General features: G+C 60.7%; 1 protein-coding gene across 7 annotated transcripts in view; it reads left to right on the top strand.

Annotated features, from left to right (window-relative positions):
• The first annotated feature begins 269 nt into the window (after positions 1-269).
• TERT (telomerase reverse transcriptase) overlaps positions 270-22,272 on the top strand; it is a 45,845-nt gene continuing 23,842 nt past the window's right edge. For 3 of the 7 annotated variants that reach the window (XM_087443093.1, XM_004440036.3, XM_087443092.1), the window contains exons 1-13: positions 270-525; positions 667-2,059; positions 6,091-6,286; positions 7,625-7,805; positions 8,710-8,889; positions 9,677-9,835; positions 13,131-13,226; positions 13,875-13,960; positions 14,777-14,890; positions 15,332-15,403; positions 17,245-17,433; positions 19,411-19,537; positions 20,007-20,068. In XM_087443093.1, coding sequence (XP_087299219.1) covers positions 307-525; positions 667-2,059; positions 6,091-6,286; positions 7,625-7,805; positions 8,710-8,889; positions 9,677-9,835; positions 13,131-13,226; positions 13,875-13,960; positions 14,777-14,890; positions 15,332-15,403; positions 17,245-17,433; positions 19,411-19,537; positions 20,007-20,068 — 3,074 coding nt within the window. In that variant the 5' untranslated portion in view covers positions 270-306. Of the gene's footprint in view, positions 526-666; positions 2,060-6,090; positions 6,287-7,624; positions 7,806-8,709; positions 8,890-9,676; positions 9,836-13,130; positions 13,227-13,874; positions 13,961-14,776; positions 14,891-15,331; positions 15,404-15,520; positions 17,014-17,244; positions 17,588-19,410; positions 19,538-20,006; positions 20,069-20,260; positions 21,643-22,272 lie in introns of those variants that run through there. The other 4 variants (XR_015555069.1, XM_087443094.1, XR_015555070.1 and 1 more) reach the window with 4 other exon arrangements.

The following is a 22,272-nucleotide window of genomic DNA, read 5'->3' as shown; positions in this document are numbered from 1 at the left end:
GGTCCTCGATGACACCTGGACGCGGGCATCCGCGGGCCGCAGGGAGGGCAAAGGCCGAGCACCTGCCTCCCGCGACCCCGCCCCTCGGGCCCGGCCAGACCCCGCCCCCGGGCGCTGGGCGACCCGGCCCCTTCCTCCCTCCAGCCCCGCCCCTCCGCGCGGCCCCCGCCGGGCCCCGCCCCTTCCTCCGTGCGGACCCGCCCCCGCCCCGACCCTCCCTCTGCCGCGCCGCGCTCAGGTGGATGCAGCTCGCGCTGCAGCCGCGTGTCTGCGCACGTGGAGCCCCGGCCCCCGCCCTCGCCTGCGATGCCGCGCGCGCCCAGGTGCCGGGCTGTACGCGCCCTGCTGCGGGGCCGCTACCGCGAGGTGCTGCCACTAGCGACCTTCATGCGGCGCCTGGGGCCCGAGGGCCGGCTGCTCGTGCGGCGCGGGGACCCGGAGGCCTTCCGCGCGCTGGTGGCCCAGTGCCTGGTGTGCGTGCCCTGGGACGCGCAGCCGCCCCCCGCCGCCCCGTCCTTCCGCCAGGTGGGCTGTCCCCGGGGACCTGGGTCGGGCGTGCAGGAGTTGGGGAGGGAGGGCCGTGGGGAACACGGCAGGACGCGGGCTGTGCGCCCCGGGTTCCCGGTCACCTTTGTCCCCGGCGAGTCAGAGCCCCCCCTCCCGCAGGTGTCCTGCCTGAAGGAGCTGGTGGCCAGGGTCGTGCAGAGGCTCTGCGAGCGCGGCGCGCGGAACGTGCTGGCCTTCGGCTTCGCGCTGCTGGACGGGGCCCGCGGCGGGCCGCCCGTGGCCTTCACGACCAACGTGCGCAACTACCTGCCCAACACGGTGACCGAGACGGTGCGCAGCAGCGGCGCATGGGGGCTGCTGCTGCGCCGCGTGGGCGACGACGTGCTCACCCACCTGCTGGCACGCTGCTCACTCTACCTGCTGGTGGCCCCGAGCTGCGCCTACCAGGTGTGCGGGCCGCCGCTCTACGATCTCTGCACCACCGCCGCGGCTCGGCCTGCCTCGTCCCCCTGCCGCCGGCCCACGCCACACGCGGGCGAGAGCCGGACGGGCCTCCGACCCACGCGCCAGACCTGGAACGGCGGCGACGTGGGGGCCAGGGGACCCCCAGGGCCACCAGCCCGGAGCGGGAGGCGGCGTCGCGTCAGCTCTGGGGGAAGTCCACCTCCAGCCAAGAGGCCCAGGCGTGGCCTAGCCGGGGAGGCGGAGCAGGGGCCCGTCGGGCAGGTGTCCCGGGCGCACCTGGGCAGGGCACGTGGGCCAAATGACACCGATCCCCACGTGGTGACACCTAGAGAAACCGCCGTGGAAGCCGCGTCTTGGGAGGGCGAACCGCCGAGGACCCGTCTCCCCGTCCCCCCTCTGCACCGAGAGCGCGAGGCCGGCTCCCCACCCACGCGGCGGTCACCGCGGCCCCGGGGCGCACCCGATCCCCGAGTGTATGTCGAGACCAAGCACTTCCTCTACTGCTCTGGCGGCAAGGAACGGCTGCTCCCTTCCTTCCTGCTCAGCTGCATGCAGCCCAGCCTGGCAGGGGCCCGGAGACTCGTAGAGACCATCTTTCTGGGCTCGAAGCCCGGGCGGCCAGGGCCTTCCCGCAGGACGCGCCGCCTGCCCGCGCGTTACTGGCGGATGAGGCCCCTGTTCCGAGAGCTGCTTGGGAACCATGCGCGGTGCCCCTACGGCGCGCTCCTCAGGGCGCACTGTCCGCTGCGGGGCGTGGCCACCCCAGCAGGGTCCGCTGACCAGGGGTGCGGTGGCGTGGGCGTCAGCGCCCCGGAGAGGCCAGCGGCGGCCCCGGAGGAGGACGCAGGCCCGCGGCGCCTCGTCCAGCTGCTCCGCCAGCACAGCAGCCCCTGGCAGGTGTACGCGTTCCTGCGGGCCTGTCTGTGCCGGCTGGTGCCTGCTGGCCTCTGGGGATCCAGGCACAACGAGCGCCGCTTCTTGAGGAACGTGAAGAAGTTCGTCTCTCTGGGGAAGCACGCCAAGCTCTCCTCGCAGGAGCTGACCTGGAAGATGAAAGTGCAGGACTGCGCCTGGCTGCAGAGCCCAGGTGAGGAGCCCGGGGAGGAGGCGGCGGCCCTGCAGCATCAGGCCCCCACCCGGAACGCAGCAGAGCCCCTCCCTACGCGGGTAACCCCACCTGTGGCTGTCGGGTGGCTCATCTGATTTCTCTGCCTCTGATCCCCTCTCCCATCCAGTTTTCATAAAACTGTAAGACCCACGTATAAACCTACGAGACCCTCATGGACTCAGGCAGGTTCTGGCAGACAGCAGATGGGACACACGTGGAGTAGGGCTCTGGCAGCAGACAGAAGTGTCCGAAGTTCTCCTCAGCGTGCCGACGGGTTATTCAGGATCCCTTTTTTGACATCAGGGTTTATCACCTTGAAATGGTGCCCCACTGATAGAAATGGGAGCTGGGAGATAAGCCTCCTGAGTTTCCTGGACACGCCTGCTCAGCCACGCCTGCTCAGCCAGCGTACAGATCTGAATTTAAGTTTTGATGTGTGTCTGCTGTGCCTGGGCAGGGCAGACAGAGGAGGGTAGAAGAACTGTCTCCTGAACAAGGACCCAGTCCCATCTTTAGGAAGGAAAGGGTCGCCAGGGCGACGGGAGCAGCAGGGCTCTCCTGTTTCAGGGAAGTGGCCACCACCAAGGGTGCTGGCGGGGCTGCAGCTGGGGCTGCGGTGTCCCTCCGGCTTTGGTTTTCTCGGTTTGATGTTGAGGTTCCTCTGGTCCAGCCACCACTCAGCCCCCTCTCTCCCAGTGCCTTCCTGGTGGGCACACCAACACCACGAGTGGACAGGACCAGCCACCACCCTCCTCTCCCTGATGGTGCAGCAGCGGCCAGCATGGGCCCCAGTGTTTTCGGCTTGACCCCCCCCCCCAAACTCCCACAACACCCAGGACTCCTAGAAGAAAGAATGGCAGAGCCTTCGTCAGAGCCACGTCTGCCCATGGGCTGCACGTTACAGTCTCCTGGGGTGGGGACTTTAAATATGCCCTGCCCATCCCCAAAGATTTCGATTGCCATGGCCTCCGTTGGGGGGTGCGGGGCACACCCTTTCTGGCTCCCCAAGAGGCTCTGCGGCCAGGTGATGCGGACGAGGTGACCTTCCAGCAACTGGGTTTTTTAAGGTTTTTTTCTTAATTGTGGAGGGAAAAAACACATAAGATCTGCCTTCCTAACAGATGTTTAAGGGTACGGAACGGTATTGCTGAGTGTAAGCGTGGCGTCGTACTGCTGGTCTCTCTGGTGTTCTCATCTTGCATGACTTGGCGCCTCTTGGCCAGCAGTCCCTGCCACATGTGACAGCGTGGATGAGCTGGGAAGGCGTCATGCTCAAATGCGTTGTCACATGACTCGTTTGTGCCCTTGGGGCTCCAGTTTGCTTTGAAAGGAGAGTCTGGGTTCTGTAATTTGGCTCCCCGATTTCAGATGAGGTCTGCCGTGCCCCTGTGTCCTGTGGGCACGAGGAGGTGTTGTTTCCCAGGCAGCTGGGACCCAGCCCCTGGACCACCCGGCATCCTCACTGGCTTGAGCTGTGCCCAGGCGTGTGCCCCTTTCCGTGGCTGTGGCCCCGCGGTTGCCTACTGTCTGAATAAATGATGCACAGGATGGCGTTGGCCTCTGAGCCCCCTTTCCTGGTCACCTCTTCCATCCTTTCCTGCTGGGACGCCCCTTCCTCTGTGCAGGTCGTCTGCCCTGCCAGGCACTCCATCAGCCCCCCTGGGCTCATTTGCCTCTGTCAAGCCAGCCTTGACCATTGTCCTGTCTGCTTGCTGCCCACTGACTCCCCTCGGCTCTCTGGTCCCCAGCGCTGGAGGCCAGACTTCTGGGGAGTCCACATCTGCTGCCAAGTGTTGCTAGAGATGTTGAAAAAAGGATTCCTGATGGCAACTCGGAGGTGCCTTGGCCCCTTGCTCACTGCCTCTCCCCTGGGCCCCTCATTGGGCTGGTGGCAACCTTTGCTGTCTTAGCCTGGGTGCAGATCAGGCTGCGCTCTGCCTCCACTGGCCCTGTCCCATCAACTGACATCTGACCACATGATCACTCTCCCTAAACTGTGGTCAGGGTGTATCCCTCCTGCTGAGGCCCCCTTGACCTTCAGAGTGGAGCCCCGATGTCTAGGGGGCCTTGTCGGGCCTCTCATGGATCTTTGTTTGAACTTGGCTAAGTTCCCTCTGGGGGTGAAGTTCTTTCTGGAGTGACATCCTTCCCTCTCTTTCTTCAGGGTCGCTCAGTCATCCCACTTCTAACTTCTCCGGTGAGCATTTGGCTATGTGTTTCCCTCTCAGTGCTGCTTTAGCTGCACCCCACATTGGGCTGTGTCACTGCACATTTTGATATCAATTGGTTTTAAGTGTTTTCTAGCTTCTGTGATTTCTTCTTTGATCACGAGTTATTTAGATGTGTGTTTTTTATTGTGCAAATGGATGAGTATTTTAAATTATCTTTTTGTTATGGATTTCCAGCTCAGTTGTGTAGTGGTCTGTATGATCCCAGTTATTTGAAGCTGTGGAGACTTGTTTACGTTCCTTGTGTATTTAGAGGCCTGTGGCTGGTTGCTGTGTTCACCACATCCAGCTTATTAAAGTGCCGGAACACCGAGAGGGTGTGCAGTCGCACTCGGGGTGGGTTTGTCCATTTCTTCTTGTTCTCACGGTGTTTACATTGGGTTTTATTAGGCACCTGCGTGTTTTAGGATTTTTATCTTCCTGGTGAACGTCTAGGCGTGCATTTTATTAAAGTCCATTTTCACTGTTGGCAGAGCTGCAGCACTGGCTTCCTTTTAGTCACTGCTTGCTTCTCATATCTTTTTTTGTTGTCTAATTTTTATTTTCAACCATTTTTTAGGTATGTCTTATTAACAGCACGCAGCTGACATTTTAAATGTTTTTTCAGTCCAATCTGACATCTTTGCCGCTGACCTGGAGAATCCGATTTATTTCCATTTTTCTGTGATTACAGATGTGTCTGGATGCTTCTCTTTTCTCTCTGTTTCCAGTTTGTCTGCTTTTTCCGTGTCCTTATTCCTCATTTCCTGATGATTGTGTGCTCTCTCTCGCCATGTGTTCTCATTCTGGTTTTCCCTCCTGGCAGTTAGAAATTACCTGCTCTGTCTCCCTCTCTCACTGGTTACCTTCTCCCGAGCAGCCCGGGCCTCAGTGTGTGTCAGTCTGATGTCACCACTCCTGCTCCTCCCGCTGACTTCTCTGTGTCCACCTCAGACACCATTGTTCTGCGCCCTGTGATCAGGGTTTGCTGCCTGTACCCCCTCTTTCTCTTCCTTCGTTCACCATTCTGTCTTCTGTCCCACGCCTGCCTCTGGATCCCCTTTCTTCTCCTTTACACGTTGCTTCATGTCGGTTCTTGGTGGTAAAGCCCAGGCTCCACGTGTGCCGTGGCCCCTGTGGCAGCCTGGTGACACCTGTGGCCCTCTTCTCATGACATCTCTACGTGAATAGAATAAAATCAGAGCACCGCAAAGGAAGGCAGACATCCCGGCCTGCGGGGCGTGTCGGAGCCCCCGTGGCGTGTGGTGCCCCTTAACTAGTGTGTGAGCAGCTCTTCTCACCTGGGCTGGTCAGCCTGGAAAACCCCAGGCATTTCTGGATCTTGCTGCTTGGTGACGATGCCTGAAATCGTACAGGTCAGCGTCCGCCTGTGTCACCGTGTGGAGAGCACGTCTCTGCCTGTAACCAGGACGGATGACCGACGCTCCATGTCCTCACTGTCCAGCAGAAATAAAACGTGAGCCACAAATGCAATTTAAAATTCTCTAGTAGCCACGTTAAAAAAGGAAAAGGTGAAACCAACTTAAAAATATGTTTCCTTAAAGCCCAGTATGTCCAAACTGTTGCCGCTGGAACACATGGGCAGGAGAAGCGCCATTAACAAGATGCTCCGTATTCTCCCACTACCCCGTCTCTGAGAGCCGGCGTGTGGGCTGCGAGGACTGCATAGCTCAGTGGGACCTGCCCTGTTTCCAGCGGCCGTGGCTGCCTTGAGGACAGTGTAGACGGGCGAAGCTCGCTGGGCCTTGGGTGAGACGTGGCTCCGTGCCTTTCTCGTTCCAGGGGCCCACTGTGTCCCGGCCTCAGAGCACCGGCTGAGAGAGGTGGTCCTGGCCAAGTTCCTGTGCTGGCTGCTGGGCACGTACGTGGTCGAGCTGCTTAGGTCGTTCTTCTACGTCACAGAGACCACGTTTCAGAAGAACCGGCTCTTCTTCTACCGGAAGAGTGTCTGGAGCCAGTTGCAGAGCATTGGGATCAGGTATCACAGCCCGAGCGTCACCCCTGCGTTTCCTCCGTCTGCGCAGACGCTGGCCCTGACTCCTGCTCCCGGCTCCCCAGCCCCTCCACATGGGTCCATCTCCCCCACTATTCTGCGGGGTGTGGGGCTCTCGGGGCCGGGAACCAGGGGACTCCGTCGTGGTCCTGGCGCATGAGGGTCCCACACTGGGCACAGACTCCTGAAGCCCCCTTTCCTCACCTCTGGGGTCTCAAAAGTGGAAGAAGTTAGTACTGAGTGGAAACAGCAGTGCTGGCAAACCTCCTCCTCGTCCTGACGCGTGGGTCGGATCCTGTTGAATTCACACAGCATAAACAGCGCTTGTGTCCTGTTTCTGCGGCAAGTGTCAGGACAGAGGCGTCCACTGTGAAACAGACCCTGAGGCAGCGACTTCGAGGTTCTGTGGCCTCCGCATGGATTTGTCTCAGTTGCTCAGCAGCTGTTTTAGGTTTATTTTGAAGGATTGTAGCGGATATAAGCTGGATTGCGTTAGGGATGTGACAGCCTGAAAGATAAGGCCTGCCCTTCTGCGGCCAGCCCAGCCATGGTGCCCAGTGTCCTGAGAGGGCTTGGCGAGGACCCCGAAGGGGCGAGGTCAGGGCTCCCAGGCTCCACGGCATGCCCGAGTCAGGACCCCTGCACAGGGAGGGGGACCCTGAGCCAGGTGGTGCTGGGACCCGGGTCCTGCGTCTGGGAGAGGGTCTGAGGCCTTTATCGTGGGTCTGAGTTAGTACTCAGGGCACTCTATTTAATAATTTAAGTATTTCATGGCACATGATCCAAAGTGGCCATTCAGACACTCCTTGTAGGGACCCTGGAAACCTTTGCTCTGTCTGGTGGGTATCCACGTCCCGTGAAGGGCTGTACTCTCAGAGCCCTTCTTTGCCGGGGCCACCAGCCCAGGGAGCATCCTCGGCCCTGGCAGGCAGGTGGTGGGGGCACCCAGCCCCTCCCTGTGGGTAGTTTTGGGGGAAGGCCAAGAGGGAGCTGGCGGGTCCACGGGGAGATGATTCTGTTTCTCGGCTGCGGCTGCACCAAGAGCCCCTGCTCGTTCCATGTGGAGGAATGTGGGGTCCTGCTGCCCAGGGGTCCGTCCAGCCCCAGCCTGCACTACCCAAGGCTCTCTACCTGAGGGAACCGGAGGTCCTGGGCACCTGCCGTGGAGGGTGCTCCAGCGGCGTCTGGTCCGTGTGTTGGCGTGGCCACAGCGTCCTGGGTGTGGGTGTCCGGGCTCTGCCGACTTCACGGGCACTGGTGTCCTCACCAGCCTGCCCGCCCTGGTTCTCCCGGGGCCACGTCCCATGAAGCCCTCTGTTTCAGACAACACTTCGAGAGGGTGCAGCTTCGAGAACTGTCGGAAGCGGAGGTCAGGCAACATCAGGAAGCCAGACCCGCTCTGCTGACGTCCAGACTCCGCTTCGTCCCCAAGCCCAGTGGGCTGCGGCCAATCGTGAACATGGACTACGTTGTGGGGGCCAGAACCTTCCGTAGAGACAAGAAGGTCACCGCTTTTGTTTCACTTTTGAGTGAAGTGCATTTAAACCCCAGGCTTGGTGTGGACGTACACAGACAGCCTGGAGGAGGGCCCACAGCCACGAGGCTAGAGCCGGCAGCATCTCGGGCTGTGGGAGGGCAGAGCGCGTGGACGGGGCGTGTTCCCAGGTCCAGAGAAGGAGCTCGTAGGAAGGCCAGGCCTAGAAGCTGGTCGATGCGCTCTGAGAATCCGGAGTTCTCGTGACAGCCTGTGACATGCGGGACCCACATGGTGCCTGTGGTCCTGCCGTAGCGCGGGGCCGCTGCGTGCTTTCCGAGAGCCAGTGACAGCACCAGACTGCTCAGCTGTCACCAGCCCACCAGGGTTCCGAGGACCCCCCCCGTAGGACTTCGCGCCCGTGGTTAGCCCCCCGTGGCTCCTTCCATGCAGCCACCACGGCGTCTCTGTGTCCCAGTGGCTCTGACCCCTCCTGAGTGCCTCCCTCTAGTGTTTGGGGTGATTTTGTCATTCGTGATGCCCCCCCAAATGAGAAAGCGAAGCTGTCGATGTCGACTGGGGACCTAGTTTGGTCTTGAGTGAAGATGAAGTCCTCGTCGCTAGTGGAGTGGGGTCCCCAGGAGGCAGATCCCTCCTCGTCTGTGGTGGGGGGATGGGTGGGTAGAGATGCTCACACGTGTAGCTAATTGTAGTTTTTCCTCTAGAGTTTCTGAGATCCAACAATGGGTCCCTGGGGAGACCCTGGGGTCTGGGGGCATTCTGGCCCTTCCAGAGTCTGAGGGAAGCGGGGCGAGCAGGGGGAGGCGTCAGGGGCAGGCGCCGAGGCAGGGCACTGCCTCTCATCCCTGGGGCCCCGTGGGTGGGGTGGGGGACCCTCTGACGATGCTGCCCCTTCCTGCGCTGGCCCCTGCAGGCCCAGCATCTCATCTCGAAGGTGAAGACGCTGTTCGGCGTGCTGAACTATGAGCGGGCGCGGCGCCCCGGCCTCCTGGGGGCCTCCGTGCTGGGCCTGGATGACATCTACAGGGCCTGGCGTGCCTTCGTGCTCCGCGTGCGGGCCCAGGACCCAGCGCCTCTGCTGTACTTTGTCAAGGTGGGCTCCTGGCTCTGGTCCCCATCCCTGCCCCACCCCCAAGTGAACCAGCTGGGCATTGGGAGCTCCCCCCACTGGGTGACCCCGCATCCTGGGCCCCGGTTGGGTGTGGGGAGTGGCCGGCCTTCTTCAGGACCCCCGTGTCTGCCCGAATGAGGTGCCCCTTGGAGGAGCTGCATCTGTGTCCCATAGATTCTCTTGGGAGCAGGGAGGGCAGGCAACCCCATCTCCATATGGAGGTGTCCGGCCCCTGGGGACAGAAGCTTTGGGCCTTCCCTGCTGGCGTGGCCTCCATGACCCTGTGCCTGACTCCATGGAGGGCTCCTGTTCGTGGGGAGGATCTGACACTGCTGCCTGCTCAGAGCACGGGGGATCCCCTTTCAGAGAAAGACTCATATCTGGCCCAGCTCCCAGTGCCTGGGTACCCTGTGCCCTGGTCATCTGCCAGGGGCCTCCTGGTCATCAGCCTGCAGCTCAGAGAGAGGGACACAGGCTCCCCCTGGGGATGCTCAGAGCCGGGGGAGGAAGGGGTGTAGAGAGAGGGACGCAGGCCCACCCTGGGGTACTCAGAGTCGGGGATGGGGGTGTCTCCATCAGAGCTCCCTGGCACAACAGGCATGTGTGGCTGGGACGGGGCTGTGGGTAGGGAGTTTGGGGCCTACCCATCATGTCCTGTTCACCCCAGGTGTTGCTCAGGGCAGGTCGGCGTGCAGGCTTAGCAGGGCAGAACCCCAGGGCACGGGGACACAGGCGGAGGTGAGCATGTGAGCATCTGCACTCCCCGTAGGTGGACGTGACGGGGGCATATGACGCCCTCCCTCAGGACAGGCTGGCGGAGGTGATCGCCAACGTGATCAGGCCCCAAGAGAACATGTACTGTGTGCGCCAGTACGCCGTGGTCCGGAGAACTGCAGACGGACACTTCCGCAAGTCCTTCAAGAGACACGTAAGATCCCACAGGGGTGTGTCCGTGGCACAGGCGTGTCCGTGACACAGGTGTGTCTGGTCCAGGTGTGTCTGTGGCATGTCCACGATGCAGGTGTGTCTGGTGCAGGTGTGTCCGTGGCACAGGTGTGTCTGGTGCAGGTGTGTCTGTGGCCTGTCCATGATGCAGGTGTGTTTGGTGCAGCTGTGTCTATGGCATGTCCACGTCCCTGAGGCCCTGGCCCTCCTCCGTGGGCGCTGTGTGGTGCTCCCAGTGCTGGGAGATGCCCCATTGCCCTCACTCTTCTTCATGTTACGTTCATCGTCTCTTCAAGCTGGCTCTTGCCCCTGCTGTCCCTTCACAGCCTCGGGCCCCCTGGGACTGAAAATCGGGTTTGTGCAGAGCAGGAGGAGGCCGGCGGCAGCAGAACTGTGTACACGTTTAGGTGGCTTTCCCACAGCTGCCGCCAGGAGCCCATGCCTGGCCCGTGGCTGTGAAGAGGGGCTGAGTGTGCTCCGTGGGCGGGCTCTGTGCTGGCTCTGGGAGAGGAAAGGGCCAGAGGGTGCCTCGCCAGGACACCTGGGCCTCGCTTGCCATCCCTGCTTGAGTGGTCCCACAGTGGCCAGGGTCCTCGGGCCTCAGCGGAGCTGGAATAGGACAACTGGTGTTCAGGTCGTGCCTGAGGCCCCATCAGCGTGCGGGGGTTTCCAACTGATCCTCACGAGCACGTTGGAGCGTGAGGGCCCCCAGTCCCTATAGGCAGCACCGTGGGGGAGGCAGGAGGGTGCAGAAGAGAGGGACTTCCCCCACAAATTCTCAGGAAAGCCACACGGGAAGCCCCGGGGCTGGGCTCAGGCTGGTGTGGTTTGCACATTCTGAGTGTGGACACAGATGGCAGCCGCCAGCCACGTCAAGACACAGAAGTCACCAGGCCCGAGGGACTTTCCCTGCCCGTCCCCGGGGCGCCCACTGCTCTGACTCCGTCTCGGGGGCTCACTCACCGGTCTCGACTTCCGTGAACGTGAAATCGGGCAGAACTTGCCCTCCCGTCCGGCGTCCTTCACTCCGCAGCGTGTCTGAGATTCAGCCTGCCTCAGGGAGCAGCAGCTCTTGCCTGTCCTTGTTGTGGGCAGTGTCCCAACGTGGGCACGTGGCACAGTGGGGTCCTGCTCTCTGCTGCTGGTGGGCATTTGTTTCCAAGTTTGGAGGGTTTGAACGACACCACTGTGGGCGTTCCCGCAGGGTGCCGTTTGGTGGACAGAAGCTCTCGTGTCTGTGGGCAGATTGCAGGGGCGGAGTTGCTGGGTCACTCTGTGCTTTGTTTAATTTTAGGGGATAAACGGCCAAAGACTTTCCCCAGCTGGCTGTGCCAGGTCACACTCCCCTGTGCTGCAGGAGAGGGCCTGTCACACTCACGCTCACGACACCTGCGAGTGTCTGTGCTTCTGGTCGGAGCCCAGGTGTCCTGGTGGGTGCAGAGCCATGTGTACAGCTGTGATTTGTGTCTCCTGACGTGGGGGAGGTCGAGCGCCTTCCGTGTACGGGCCGTGTGGGTCTTTTCTGGTGAGACGCCTGTTCAGGTCGCCTCCTCACTGTGCTGGGCTGGCTGCCTGTGTTGGTGACCAGCGGGAGGTCTGTGCGTGTTCTGGATGCGGGTCGCCTGTCAGCTGACATACTGCAGATGCCTTCTTGGCTTGTCTGCCTTCTCCGTCGCAGGTGGAGTCTTGATGAACAGAGGTTTTTAACTTTGTGAAGTCCACTTTCTCAGCCGTTTTGTTCTTTTTTTGTGAGGAAAATTAGCCCTGAGCTAACATCTGTGCCCATCTTCCTCTACTTTATATGTGAGATGCCACCACAGCGTGGCTTGAAGAACTGTGTGTGAGTCCGTGCCCGGGATCTGAACCTGCGAACCCCGGGCTGCTGAAGCAGAGCATGTGAACTTAACCACTATGCCACTGGGCCGGCCCCTCTCAGCCTTTTTTGGCTGAAGCTGTGTCCTGTTGGATACACCCGCCTGCCCCCATGTTGCAACGACACTCTTCTGCGTTTTCTTGTAGAACGTTCATTGTCTCAGCTTCACATTCACGTCTGGGATCCATTTTGATTAATTCTATGCGTTGTATTTTTAATCTGTTCCCATCTCTGCTGAAATCTGGGCTTTTGCTACAGACTTGTTTTCCAGTTCACTCAGCTCCTCTCTCTCTAATTGTCTGTTACACCCACTCACTGAATTCTTAAGTTCTACTGTCCTGTTTCTCAGTTCTGGAAATCCCATGCGAATTTTCTCACAGGTTCCAGGTCTCTGCTTAAATTCCTCGTCTTTTCCTTTGTTCTATTGACTGCGTTATCTTTCTTGATTTTAAGTCCCGGTGACTCGGTAACCACTCACTGCGGGTGGGTTTCTGCTGTTTCACTTGAGGTCTGGGACGTGGGCCTGTTCTTCATATGCCTCGGTATTTTTTCACGAGATCCAGACTTTGTAAATAGAAATTCTTAAAGTACAGATTTTGCATGACGTTTTCCTCCAGAGAGAGTGATATTTTCCCAACTGTGACAGAGTAGTGGGTGGCCCTCCCCTCCCGTGAGTGGAGTGGTGGACGGCCCTTATCTCCCACAAGGGTTGGTGTTAGACCGTGTTTTGCCCCTTCTCTGGCCGTGGCCCTTCTACTGTCCCCCCCAAGCTCCGTGTACTCCCCTCGGGGGGCCCAGGCCCCTCAGCCCCGGGTGGCGGCGATGACCACGCTCCATCAGTCTCCCCGGAGCACCTGAAGCTGAGGGTCAGCGTGGGCTGGACAAGAAATCCCACACTGTCTGGGCTCCTTCCTCTGTGGCTCCTCCTCCCAGACCTGCTCCTCAATCCCAGCTGCATTGGTGGCCCTGAACCCCCACTGTCTTCAGTCTCATAGCCTCCCACTTTCTGCTTGGGCTCCCCCTCCCACGGCAGATAGGCAGGCCTCGGGGAAGTTGGGGTGAAGGTGGGATGCACCCCGAGGACTGGGACCCCACGCCTGCCTGCTTCTTGCCTCTCCAGTGCCCCCAGGCAGTTTTCATGGGCGTTTTATGGGGTGGTCATAGTGGTCATGGGGGAGGTGACCACAGGTGACCATTGGTGACGTCCCTGTGACTTCGTAGCACTTTCCCGGTCCCGATGCCTTTGTTCTCCTTTTCCCAAACACACGCTACACTGCGGAGCCTCCCTGGCTTTGTTCCTGACCCAACTCGGTGATCCGTGTCGTGACTTCTGCTTCTCGGTGTCCCAGGTGGGCTCAGGGAGGGAGGCGTCCACCCCCTCACGCCCTCTCCTGTTTGCCGGCAGGTGTCTACCTTCACGGACCTCCGGCCCTACATGAGACAGTTCGTGGAGCATCTGCAGGAGATGAGCTCGCTGAGGGATGCCGTGGTCATCGAGCAGGTTAGTGGGGGTCGGCACAAGTGTCCATGCGCAGTGTGGTGGTCACTCAGCTAACCACTTGGGGGGAGGGGAGGAGCGAGCTGTGGACGCGGCCGAGGACACCACCCTCCTGGGCCCCGAGCCCTGCTTCTGCGTTTGGCTGAATTGTTCTTCCCACCTCCTCTCCACGTTTTCCGCTGCGTCCAGCTGCTTTGTCATGATTTGCTGGAGGCGTCCTGTCCCTCAGTTTTCATCTTGAGCCAGAAAGAGGCGTGTCCCCTTTCTTTCGGAGGACAAGTTGGATTTGACTGTAGACCCACCTCGAGCTGACCTGTCAAGTGGGAAACTGTTTTGCTTGCATCAGTGGGACTGCTCCCCTGAGCCGGGGCCGTTGGGGGTGGGTCGGCCTTGCAGCTCTGTGGCTTTTTGCAGAACTGGTTTAGGGACAAGCCTGGCCACCTGATGAGGCTCTGAGACCTCGGATGACTTTCCTTTGGCCACTGGGGGCCCCGCCGGTGTACCGCGTGAGCTGTCCGGGCCGGTGGCCATGGGTCAGAGCCCAGCCAGATCGACGGGCGACCCCAAGGCGGCATCCAGCGTGGGGCGAGCGCCCATCTGTGCTGCGCCCTTGCGGCCCGCCGCCCACCCGTGTCTCCTGTCCCTTCCCAGAGCTCCTCTCTGAACGAGGCCGGCAGCAGCCTCTGCGATTTCTTCCTGCGCCTGGTGCACAACCACGTCATCAGGATTGGGGGCAAGTGAGTGGGGGTCCTCCCCACCTCCCATCATCCTCTCAAGACCCCCTGTGCTGCGGCCACTTGGCTGGTGTGGCAGAAACGAGGTGCCCATGGTTACGAGAAGTCCCTTGGCACTTAAATGCCAGCAGATAATTTTTTAAACCGTGCAATCAAACCCAGACTTCCCTGGGCGAGCCCCAGCACGAGTACCCTAACGTGTGTCTGACGAGAGCGGTGGTCCGGGGGGCCTCAGGCTCACAGCGAAGGTTGTTAGAGGTCAGCTTGGAAGCGGGCGCTTTCTCTGCCATCATTAGCTGTGCGCCAAGTTTGGAAACCTTTTAGTTAAAGGATTTATCTTTATTATTATTATTATGTTATAAATGATTGTAATACTTCTTAAAGTGGAATTACATTGGAAATATAAAATAACGTTCACGTCCTGGAGAAACACCATCACGGTGCACAGAGGGTGAATCTGACAGAGGACGTGCCTGCACACACGTGGAAACAGCCCCCCAGTCGGAAGAGAGCCTTCTCCACGGAAAAGGCCACGCCTGGGACCCCCTAGTCCTCCCCCAGAGGCACCACCCACTCCTTGGCCTGCTGCGACCTGTATAAACATGGGTCGTGCCACGTGTGGACAGGCAGGGCTTTGTGGGAAAGAGCGACAGGTCTTGGCTCGCACTCCCCCCGGGTGGGCATGGTGTGGGTGTGTGTGTGAGTGTGTGTGTGCGAGTGTGGGTGCGTGCATGTGGTCTGCGCACGTATGCGTGTGTGTGATGTGGCCGCGAGGCCTGCTGCGGCCTGCCCGCCCTTCTGACCCCGCTTTCCCCCCAGGTCCTACGTCCAGTGTCGGGGGATCCCCCAGGGGTCCGTGCTGTCCACTCTCCTCTGCAGCCTGTGTTACGGAGATATGGAGAACAAACTGCTTTCCGGAGTTCAGCGGGACGGGTAACGGACCCCTTCTGTGTGCGTTGGTTTGTTTCCACCCACGCGCCTCTCTGGTCCTCTAGAGACAGACAGAACCACAGCCAGTCTCTTCACGCAGAGCCGCACGGGAGGCAGTAAGCGGGCCTGGGACGTGGTATGAGTGGCTTCTAGTGCGGCCGGGTGCTGGGCGTTTTCCCGGGCATCTGACTGAGGCTGCGTCCTGATTGGACGGGCCCAGGGGCCTGGGGAGCCCGGCCTGATCGCAGGGCCCCTGCTCGTCCGCCCCCGGCCAGTGCCGAATCCCACAAGAGGTTTAAGTCTTAGCGGAGCCTCTTCGGAGAAGGTTACTTCATTCTCGTCCCTGTGAACTCAGATGTTTAAGTTTCTCACCATTCACTCCCCCAAGGAAGGGCGTGATGTTCCAAGTGTGAAAGAAGCCCCTCTCGGCGTCTCTCCTCTCAGGGTGCTCCTGCGCCTGGTGGATGACTTCCTGTTGGTCACCCCTCACCTGACACAAGCGAGAGCCTTTCTCAGGTAGGGCCCTCGCATGCGTGTGTCTCTGCGGGCTCTTCTGTGGCCCGTGTACAGCTGACGTAACTCACGTAATAACGTCCTTCTCGCCTCACGCCCGTGCTCCCCGCGGCATCCCAGCGTCTCTGGTGAGTGCGCAGTTGTCCCGTTCCGGGAAACCGGGCATGCAGTTGCCTCCTCCTGTCACTGGTGGGAGCCTGGAGCCATCAGCGTGTCATCAGGTCGCAGGTGCCGCCGGAAGGAGCACGGCTCAGGCAGCAGGCGGGGCGGAGCGGGTCCACGGAGGCTCCTTGGAAGTCGCAGGCACAGGAACACATTGGACGGTGGAGAGAGCAGTGACGGCGGATCCCCATGCCCCGGGGCTGAGACCCGGAGGTGGCCGGGAGGGACGCACACAGGAGGAGCCCTGCGCGCTTGTCTGTGGCTTCCGCCGTGGAGGCACTTTCTTTGTGGAGCTCACTCGGGAGAGAACGAAGGATTTGGACTTGAAAACGATGTGTTAAGAGGCGTGGGGATCGCATGGGGGGTTGGTCTTAAAGTTCATTTTGTTCAAACCAAAGTCAGGCCTGTGGGATCCTCACCTTAGAGCTGCGGTCTGCAGAGCACAGTCACTCTCAGGGGCCCCAGGGCCTGGGGGCTTGTTTTAAAGTGTTTTGTTCCAAGGGAGGAGAAGGTTGTAAAACCGAACCCTAAAGAAGTGTCACTGCCTGGGGCCACTTTGCTTTGGTTGCTGGGCTGTCTCTGGAGACACCCGTCTGTACACTGTCCCCGCACCCCGAGTCTGCCCACGGAGGTACTCTGCAGGGCTCGGCCAGTGCGAAGTCTGCTGCATGCTCAAGGGTTTGATGTCACACACGGCAGTGCAGGATGCCGTGCAAGTGTAAATTCATCAAAGTTATTCAAATGACAAATCCGGGTCCTCGGGGGCACCAGCCACATTCAGAGAGCTCAGTAGTCACATGTGGCCAGTGACTGCGAGAGGGGACAGCACAGAGAATGTCGCCTCCATTGTGGAAAGTTCTGGGGGAGGGCACTGCTCTGAGGGTGTTGGGCAGGGAGGTGGCTCAGAGTGTGTCAGTTGGGGTACCCACCCCGCCAGGAGACAGACCACTGGGGGCAGATAGACATATCCAGGAGGCAGTTTTTTGCGAGGAATCGGCCCACACGACAGTGGGGATGCTAAGCAAGTCTGAAATCCATAGGGCAAGCGGCAGATGGGCGGGGGCTCATGCTGCAGTCAGAGGGGCTCCCCAGTTCTGCTCTTTGGGCCCCTGCACTGATGGGTGAGCCTGCCCCGCTGCGGAAAATAAGCCCCTTAAAGCCGGCTGATTGTGGATGTCTACCACGTCTATGAAACACCCCAGCTGCACCCAGACTCGAGTTTACACACCTGAGCACCATGGCTGCACCGAGTGGACACGTCAACTGGCCATCGCAGAGAGGATGTGACCTCTTGGCCTCTGCCCTCCGAGCCCTGCCTCTCCCAGTTCTCAGCCGGGCTCCCATGCTCACTGCTCACCTGTGAACAGGGTCATCCAGGCTTCTGCACATCCTTCAGGATCCAGCCCTGGTCTGTGGGGACTCCATGCTCCGTACCCTGCTGCCTGCCTCTGCCCTTCCCTGGGCCTGGTCTCTGATCGTTGGCACCCAGTCTCCAGAAAGCTTTGGCGACAAGCACCTGGAGGCCAGTGCAGGGCTGGTCTGACCTTCCTTGGTGCCTGCCCGCTCCAGCCCTCCACTACCCGGCTACCTCTCTGGGTTTATGTAGCATTGGACGAGTGCTTCCGAGATGCCCAGACGGCCTCCCTCTCCTCCTGGAGGCTGACATGGCCTCTCTGCTTCAGGACGCTGGTCAGAGGCGTACCCGAGTATGGCTGCGTGGCAAATTTGCGGAAGACGGTGGTGAACTTCCCTGTGGACGGCGGCGCCCTGGGTGGCGCAGCCCCCCTCCAGCTGCCGGCCCACTGCCTGTTCCCCTGGTGCGGCTTGCTGCTGGACACTCGGACCCTGGAGGTGTTCTGCGACTACTCCAGGTGAGCACGCCCGGCAGGTGGACACGGTCAGTCCAGTCCCGTTCCTGTTTCCGTGTGCCACAGGTGGCTGCGACCCCGAAAGGTCAGAGGCCTGTCTTCCCGTCCAGAGGAGGGCAGAAGCACGTCCTTCTGTGGGAGTGAGGGGACTCTCTAGGTGAGCAGTTGTCTGGGATTTTTGGTAAAAGACTGTGTGGCAGACTTGGGGGCACCAGCACGTTCTGTGGGGAGGCAGTGAGATCTGAACCCAGAGATTTCAGGACCTGCTGGACATGAGTGTCTTTAGGGCACATGCTTTAATGCCGGTCCGTGGCCTCACCGGACGTTATGAATTTGTGGTCACCTCTGGTCCGTTGGGGAAGCAGGGCTGTGGCGCATGGGGCCTGCTCTGTGCGTGATACCATGGGCCCCTGTTGTAGTCAGCTTAGGCTGCCATAGAACATACCACAGACGGGGCGGTGTACACAGCAGAAATTTATGTCCTCTTAGTTCTGGAGGCTGGAAGTCCGAGATCCAGGTGTGGCCAGGGCTGGTTCCTTCTGAGGCCTCTCTCTTCAGCTTGTAGACAGCGTCTTGTCCCCATGTCTTCACATGGTCATCCCTGTGTGTTTGAGCATCTCTGGTGTCTCCTCTTTCTAGAAGGACACCTGTCACTCTGGATTAGGGCCCTACCATAATGACCTCATCTAACCTCAGTTACCTTCTTAACGGCCCCATCTCCAGACATGGGGTCAGGGCTTCATCCTATGAATTTGGGGGACATAGTTCAGCCCCTAACAGGGCATTTCCTCTGAGCCTGGGAGCTCACAGCCCAGCCTCAGGCCCTGCACAGACGTGAATGGACTCAGGACGGACACAGATGAGGAACCTGTGCTCACTCATGAATGAATAGCACAGACTCCAGAGCCGTGGTAGAAGGCGGGCGTCCCTCCTGTGTTGTAATTCCAGTTGTCCTGGCCTGGACACTCAGGTCCACAGTTGTCCCGTTTCCCAGGCTCTTTGGGAATTTGCTCTGAAAGGGGAGAGGCAGGTGCAGGCCCTTTCTGTGTGTGGTCCAGATGCGTCTGTCTGTCTCTCTGGCCTCCTGCTGCTGTTGTGCGGCCCTGTGTCCATGCTTCTGTCTTCTGACCCCGTTCCCTGCCCGGCTCCCCGGCTCTGTCTCCCTATCTTCGGGCCTCCGCTCAGCCTCCCCAGGGGTCCAGCTCCCCCCGCCCTCCAGGCCCAGTTCTGCCACAACAGCCCGAGGCCCCATTTCCCTCACGATGACGGTTCCTCTGCGCTCTCCCGTTGCGGGCGCTGGAGTTGGGCGAGGACACTTCACTCATTTCTGAGGGTGTGGCAAACGGGATGACTTTTCTGGAAAGCTGCCAATTTGTGTTCAAGTTCTTAAAATGTTCAGACGTTTTCCCAGTAATTCCACTTCTAGAAATCTGTCCTGAAGGAAAAGTCAGAGACGTGATCAGAGGTTTTATTTGACCGTTTTAAGTGCTCGGGGTAGGGTGCCTTAGCACAGAGACGAAACAACCGACATAAACAGCTGAGTAGATGTGATATGTCACCGAGAAGAAGCCTTATTCTGCGTTAAAGTTGTTTTCAAAGAATATGTGATATAATGAGAAACTTATTTCGAGATAAGAGTGTTTAAAGCTGATATAAAAGATCCCACCTGGAGTGTAGACTGTGTCTCGTCTGCTCGTTGTGGATGCCTGCGTGCAGGCAGTGAGTGGCATGGTGCCCGCGGTTGTGGTGAGCGGGGCCCTTTCCTCACACGTCCTGACGCTCACGTTTCCCACCAATGACTGCGTGGCTGGTCGGCGGGGTCAGGCCGAGGGGGTGTCAGAGTCAGGGGGCATCCTTCGTCTCCTGGTTGTGTGGGTGGACACCCGCACATGAGGTGTGATCAGAGCAGCGTTTGATGGCGTGGGGTGGGTGGCCTGCATGTCTGGACTCGCGAGGTTCATGCCCGCCGTCGTGTTGCAGTTACGCCCGGACCTCCATCAGAGCGAGCCTCACCTTCCAGCAGGGCCTCAAGGCCGGCAGGAACATGCGTCGCAAGCTCTTCTCGCTCTTGCGGCTGAAGTGTCACGGGCTGTTCCTGGACCTGCAGGTGAGCGCGCTGCCAACAGGCAGCAGACTTCAGACGCGGAGACCGCTGGCTTAGGTTCGCCGTGAGGCTTGCGTGGTTCATGGGTCCCGTTATTGTGTGTTGTGTGTGTGTGTCGAGGGCCCCTTGCCCCCACGCCCCTCGGGCCCCACCATCCTCGGCCCCAGGGCCCTTCCTCACAGGGTGTGGGGGTCCGAGGCCTCTGTTGGCTCAGGCTCCAGAGCCGTGGGGCCCAGGACATCCTCCTGGCCAGGCTGGGCGCCGCCCCCTTGTCCCTTCCTGCTGGTGCCCTCAGGCGGCCCCAGCGGAGTCCGGGCCCCCCAGTGAGTGAGGACTCGGCGGGATCTCACTGGAGAGACGATGGTTTCTTGTCACTGGTCCTCTATCTTACTCCGTTTGACAAGAAGATAAAGGGCAAGACAGGGACTTGAATCCCAGGATCTCCCCTCCGTCTCTCTCCTTGTGGCTCCAGGTGAACAGTCTCCAGACGGTCTTCACAAATGTGTTCCAGATGTTCCTGCTGCAGGCCTACAGGTGGGTCCCCCGGGCTGCGCCGCCACAAGAGGGAGCACACGGCCGCGGCTGCAGGGCTGGCCTCGCCCTGGCTGTCCTACGGCGGGGACGGTGTTCTGCCTGCCAGGCTCCCAGGCCTTCACGTGAGAGCTCGGGTTTATGAGAAAGTGGTGTTTGCTTATTTTCAACAGCCCACGCTGCCTCTTCATCCAGGTCCCAGGTGGCGGTGGGAGGCCAGCATGGCCCAGGGCGTCCCGGCAGGACACGGCTCCCTGACAGCCCAGCCACCATTCCTGCCCCACAAACTGGCCCGTGCTGAGGCCCAGCTGTGCTTCTGGAACATTCCAGGACATCCCCTGTCCCTGGTGGTCCGCAGCCCCCATGCCGAGGACTGGGGCGCAGGTGGGAGATTGTACGGCGTCGTTTGGGGTGCTTTCCTAAGTCTTTGCTGGGAAAACATTCCCACCTTCAGGCTGTGCCCCTCGGGAGGATGGACGCCCGTCCTTCATTAACCAGGTCACCTTGCCCGCCCGACCTCGGGGACACAAAGCCGAGCTTTGCTCTCTGGGGTCTCCAGGGGAGACCTGCGCCCGGGCAGCTCAAGGAGGCAGCCAGCTTCCCAGGACTTTCTCTGGGGAAGTCAAGCCGTGGTCGCGGGGCTGGACGAGGGGCAGTAGCGTCTCCCGGGTGATGGGGAGCCCAGTGTCTGTTCAGAGCCTTTGAGAGTTCGCGTCATCCAGGGTTGTGTATTTGTTGTGAGACAAGGTTGTTGTCTCTCGCAGGAACTGAGTGGGGCTCACGGAGCAAATTCCTCCTAAAATGTCACGCCAGGAAAGCTACTTTAGCCCCAGAGCCCCTGTGTTTCGGCCACGAGGGCCGCTCGTGGGCTTCGTCTGTCCACCTCTGTGTCCTGGGAGGTGTGGAGCCTGCTCGCCCAGTCCAGGGCTCCCTTAGTACTCGGGGTCCCCCGGCTCTTCGTGGTCGTAATTATTCCTTTATCGCGTCTTCCTAACCACGTCCCTGTCCGCTCGTGTGTAAGCTGCCTCTGCACCTCTCTGGACATGTGCTCAGAGTGTAAACGTGAGTGTGCCCGTGTGCCGCTCCCAGCTGAAGACTGGGGGTGGCTGTGACACCCACTGGCTTCTTGGGGCCCCTCGGGGGGTGAGCCGAGCAGCAGGCGATGCTTCCAAGGCCCTGGGTAACCGCGTCACCTCACCGCGCCCTCATGTCCCCACTAGTGGACCCCTTGCTTGTGGGGCCCTGGTCCTGGACACCTGCCCTCTAGGGGACGTTGCAGAGACCTGGGTTCAGGGGAGGCACCCTTCGGCAGCTCCCCGCTCCTCGGTCAGGGCTGCCCCACGCTCCTCCGTCAGGGCTGCCCCCCGCTCCTCGGTCAGGGCTGCTCCCCGCTCCTCGGTCAGGGCTGCTCCCCGCTCCTCCGTCAGGGCTGCTCCCCGCTCCTCGGTCAGGGCAGCTCCCCGCTCCTCCGTCAGGGCTGCTCCCCGCTCCTCCGTCAGGGCTGCTCCCCGCTCCTCGGTCAGGGCTGCTCCCCGCTCCTCCGTCAGGGCTGCTCCCTGCTCCTCGGTCAGGGCAGCTCCCTGCTCCTCGGTCAGGGCAGCTCCCCGCTCCTCGGTCAGGGCAGCTCCCCGCTCCTCGGTCAGGGCAGCTCCCCGCTCCTCGGTCAGGGCTGCTCCCCGCTGCTCCGTCAGGGCTGCTCCCCGCTGCTCCGTCAGGGCTGCTCCCCGCTGCTCCGTCAGGGCTGCTCCCCGCTGCTCCGTCAGGGCTGCTCCCCGCTGCTCCGTCAGGGCTGCTCCCTGCTCCTCCGTCAGGGCTGCTCCCCGCTGCTCCGTCAGGGCTGCTCCCCGCTGCTCCGTCAGGGCTGCCCCACGCTCCTCGGTCAGGGCTGCTCCCCGCTCCTCCGTCAGGGCTGCTCCCCGCTCCTCGGTCAGGGCTGCCACACGCTCCTCCGTTAGGGCTGCTCCCCGCTCCTCGGTCAGGGCTGCCCCACGCTCCTCGGTCAGGGCTGCCCCACGCTCCTCGGTCAGGGCTGCCCCACGCTCCTCGGTCAGGGCTGCTCCACGCTCCTCGGTTAGGGCTCCGTGCAGCCCTGAGGTGACGGGTCAGAGAGCTACTGGCTTCCCCACCCAGGGGCGTAAACGTCGGCTGTTCCCAAATACGGGTTAGGGAGGTCTGAGAACCCCCTTCCCTTTGAGGCAGGAGGCGGG

Source organism: Ceratotherium simum, chromosome 18 (assembly GCF_057802395.1).
Source record: "Ceratotherium simum simum isolate JZ-2026a chromosome 18, ASM5780239v1, whole genome shotgun sequence".
Lineage (NCBI taxonomy): Eukaryota > Metazoa > Chordata > Mammalia > Perissodactyla > Rhinocerotidae > Ceratotherium > Ceratotherium simum.
This window is presented reverse-complemented; position numbering and strand designations above follow the sequence as displayed.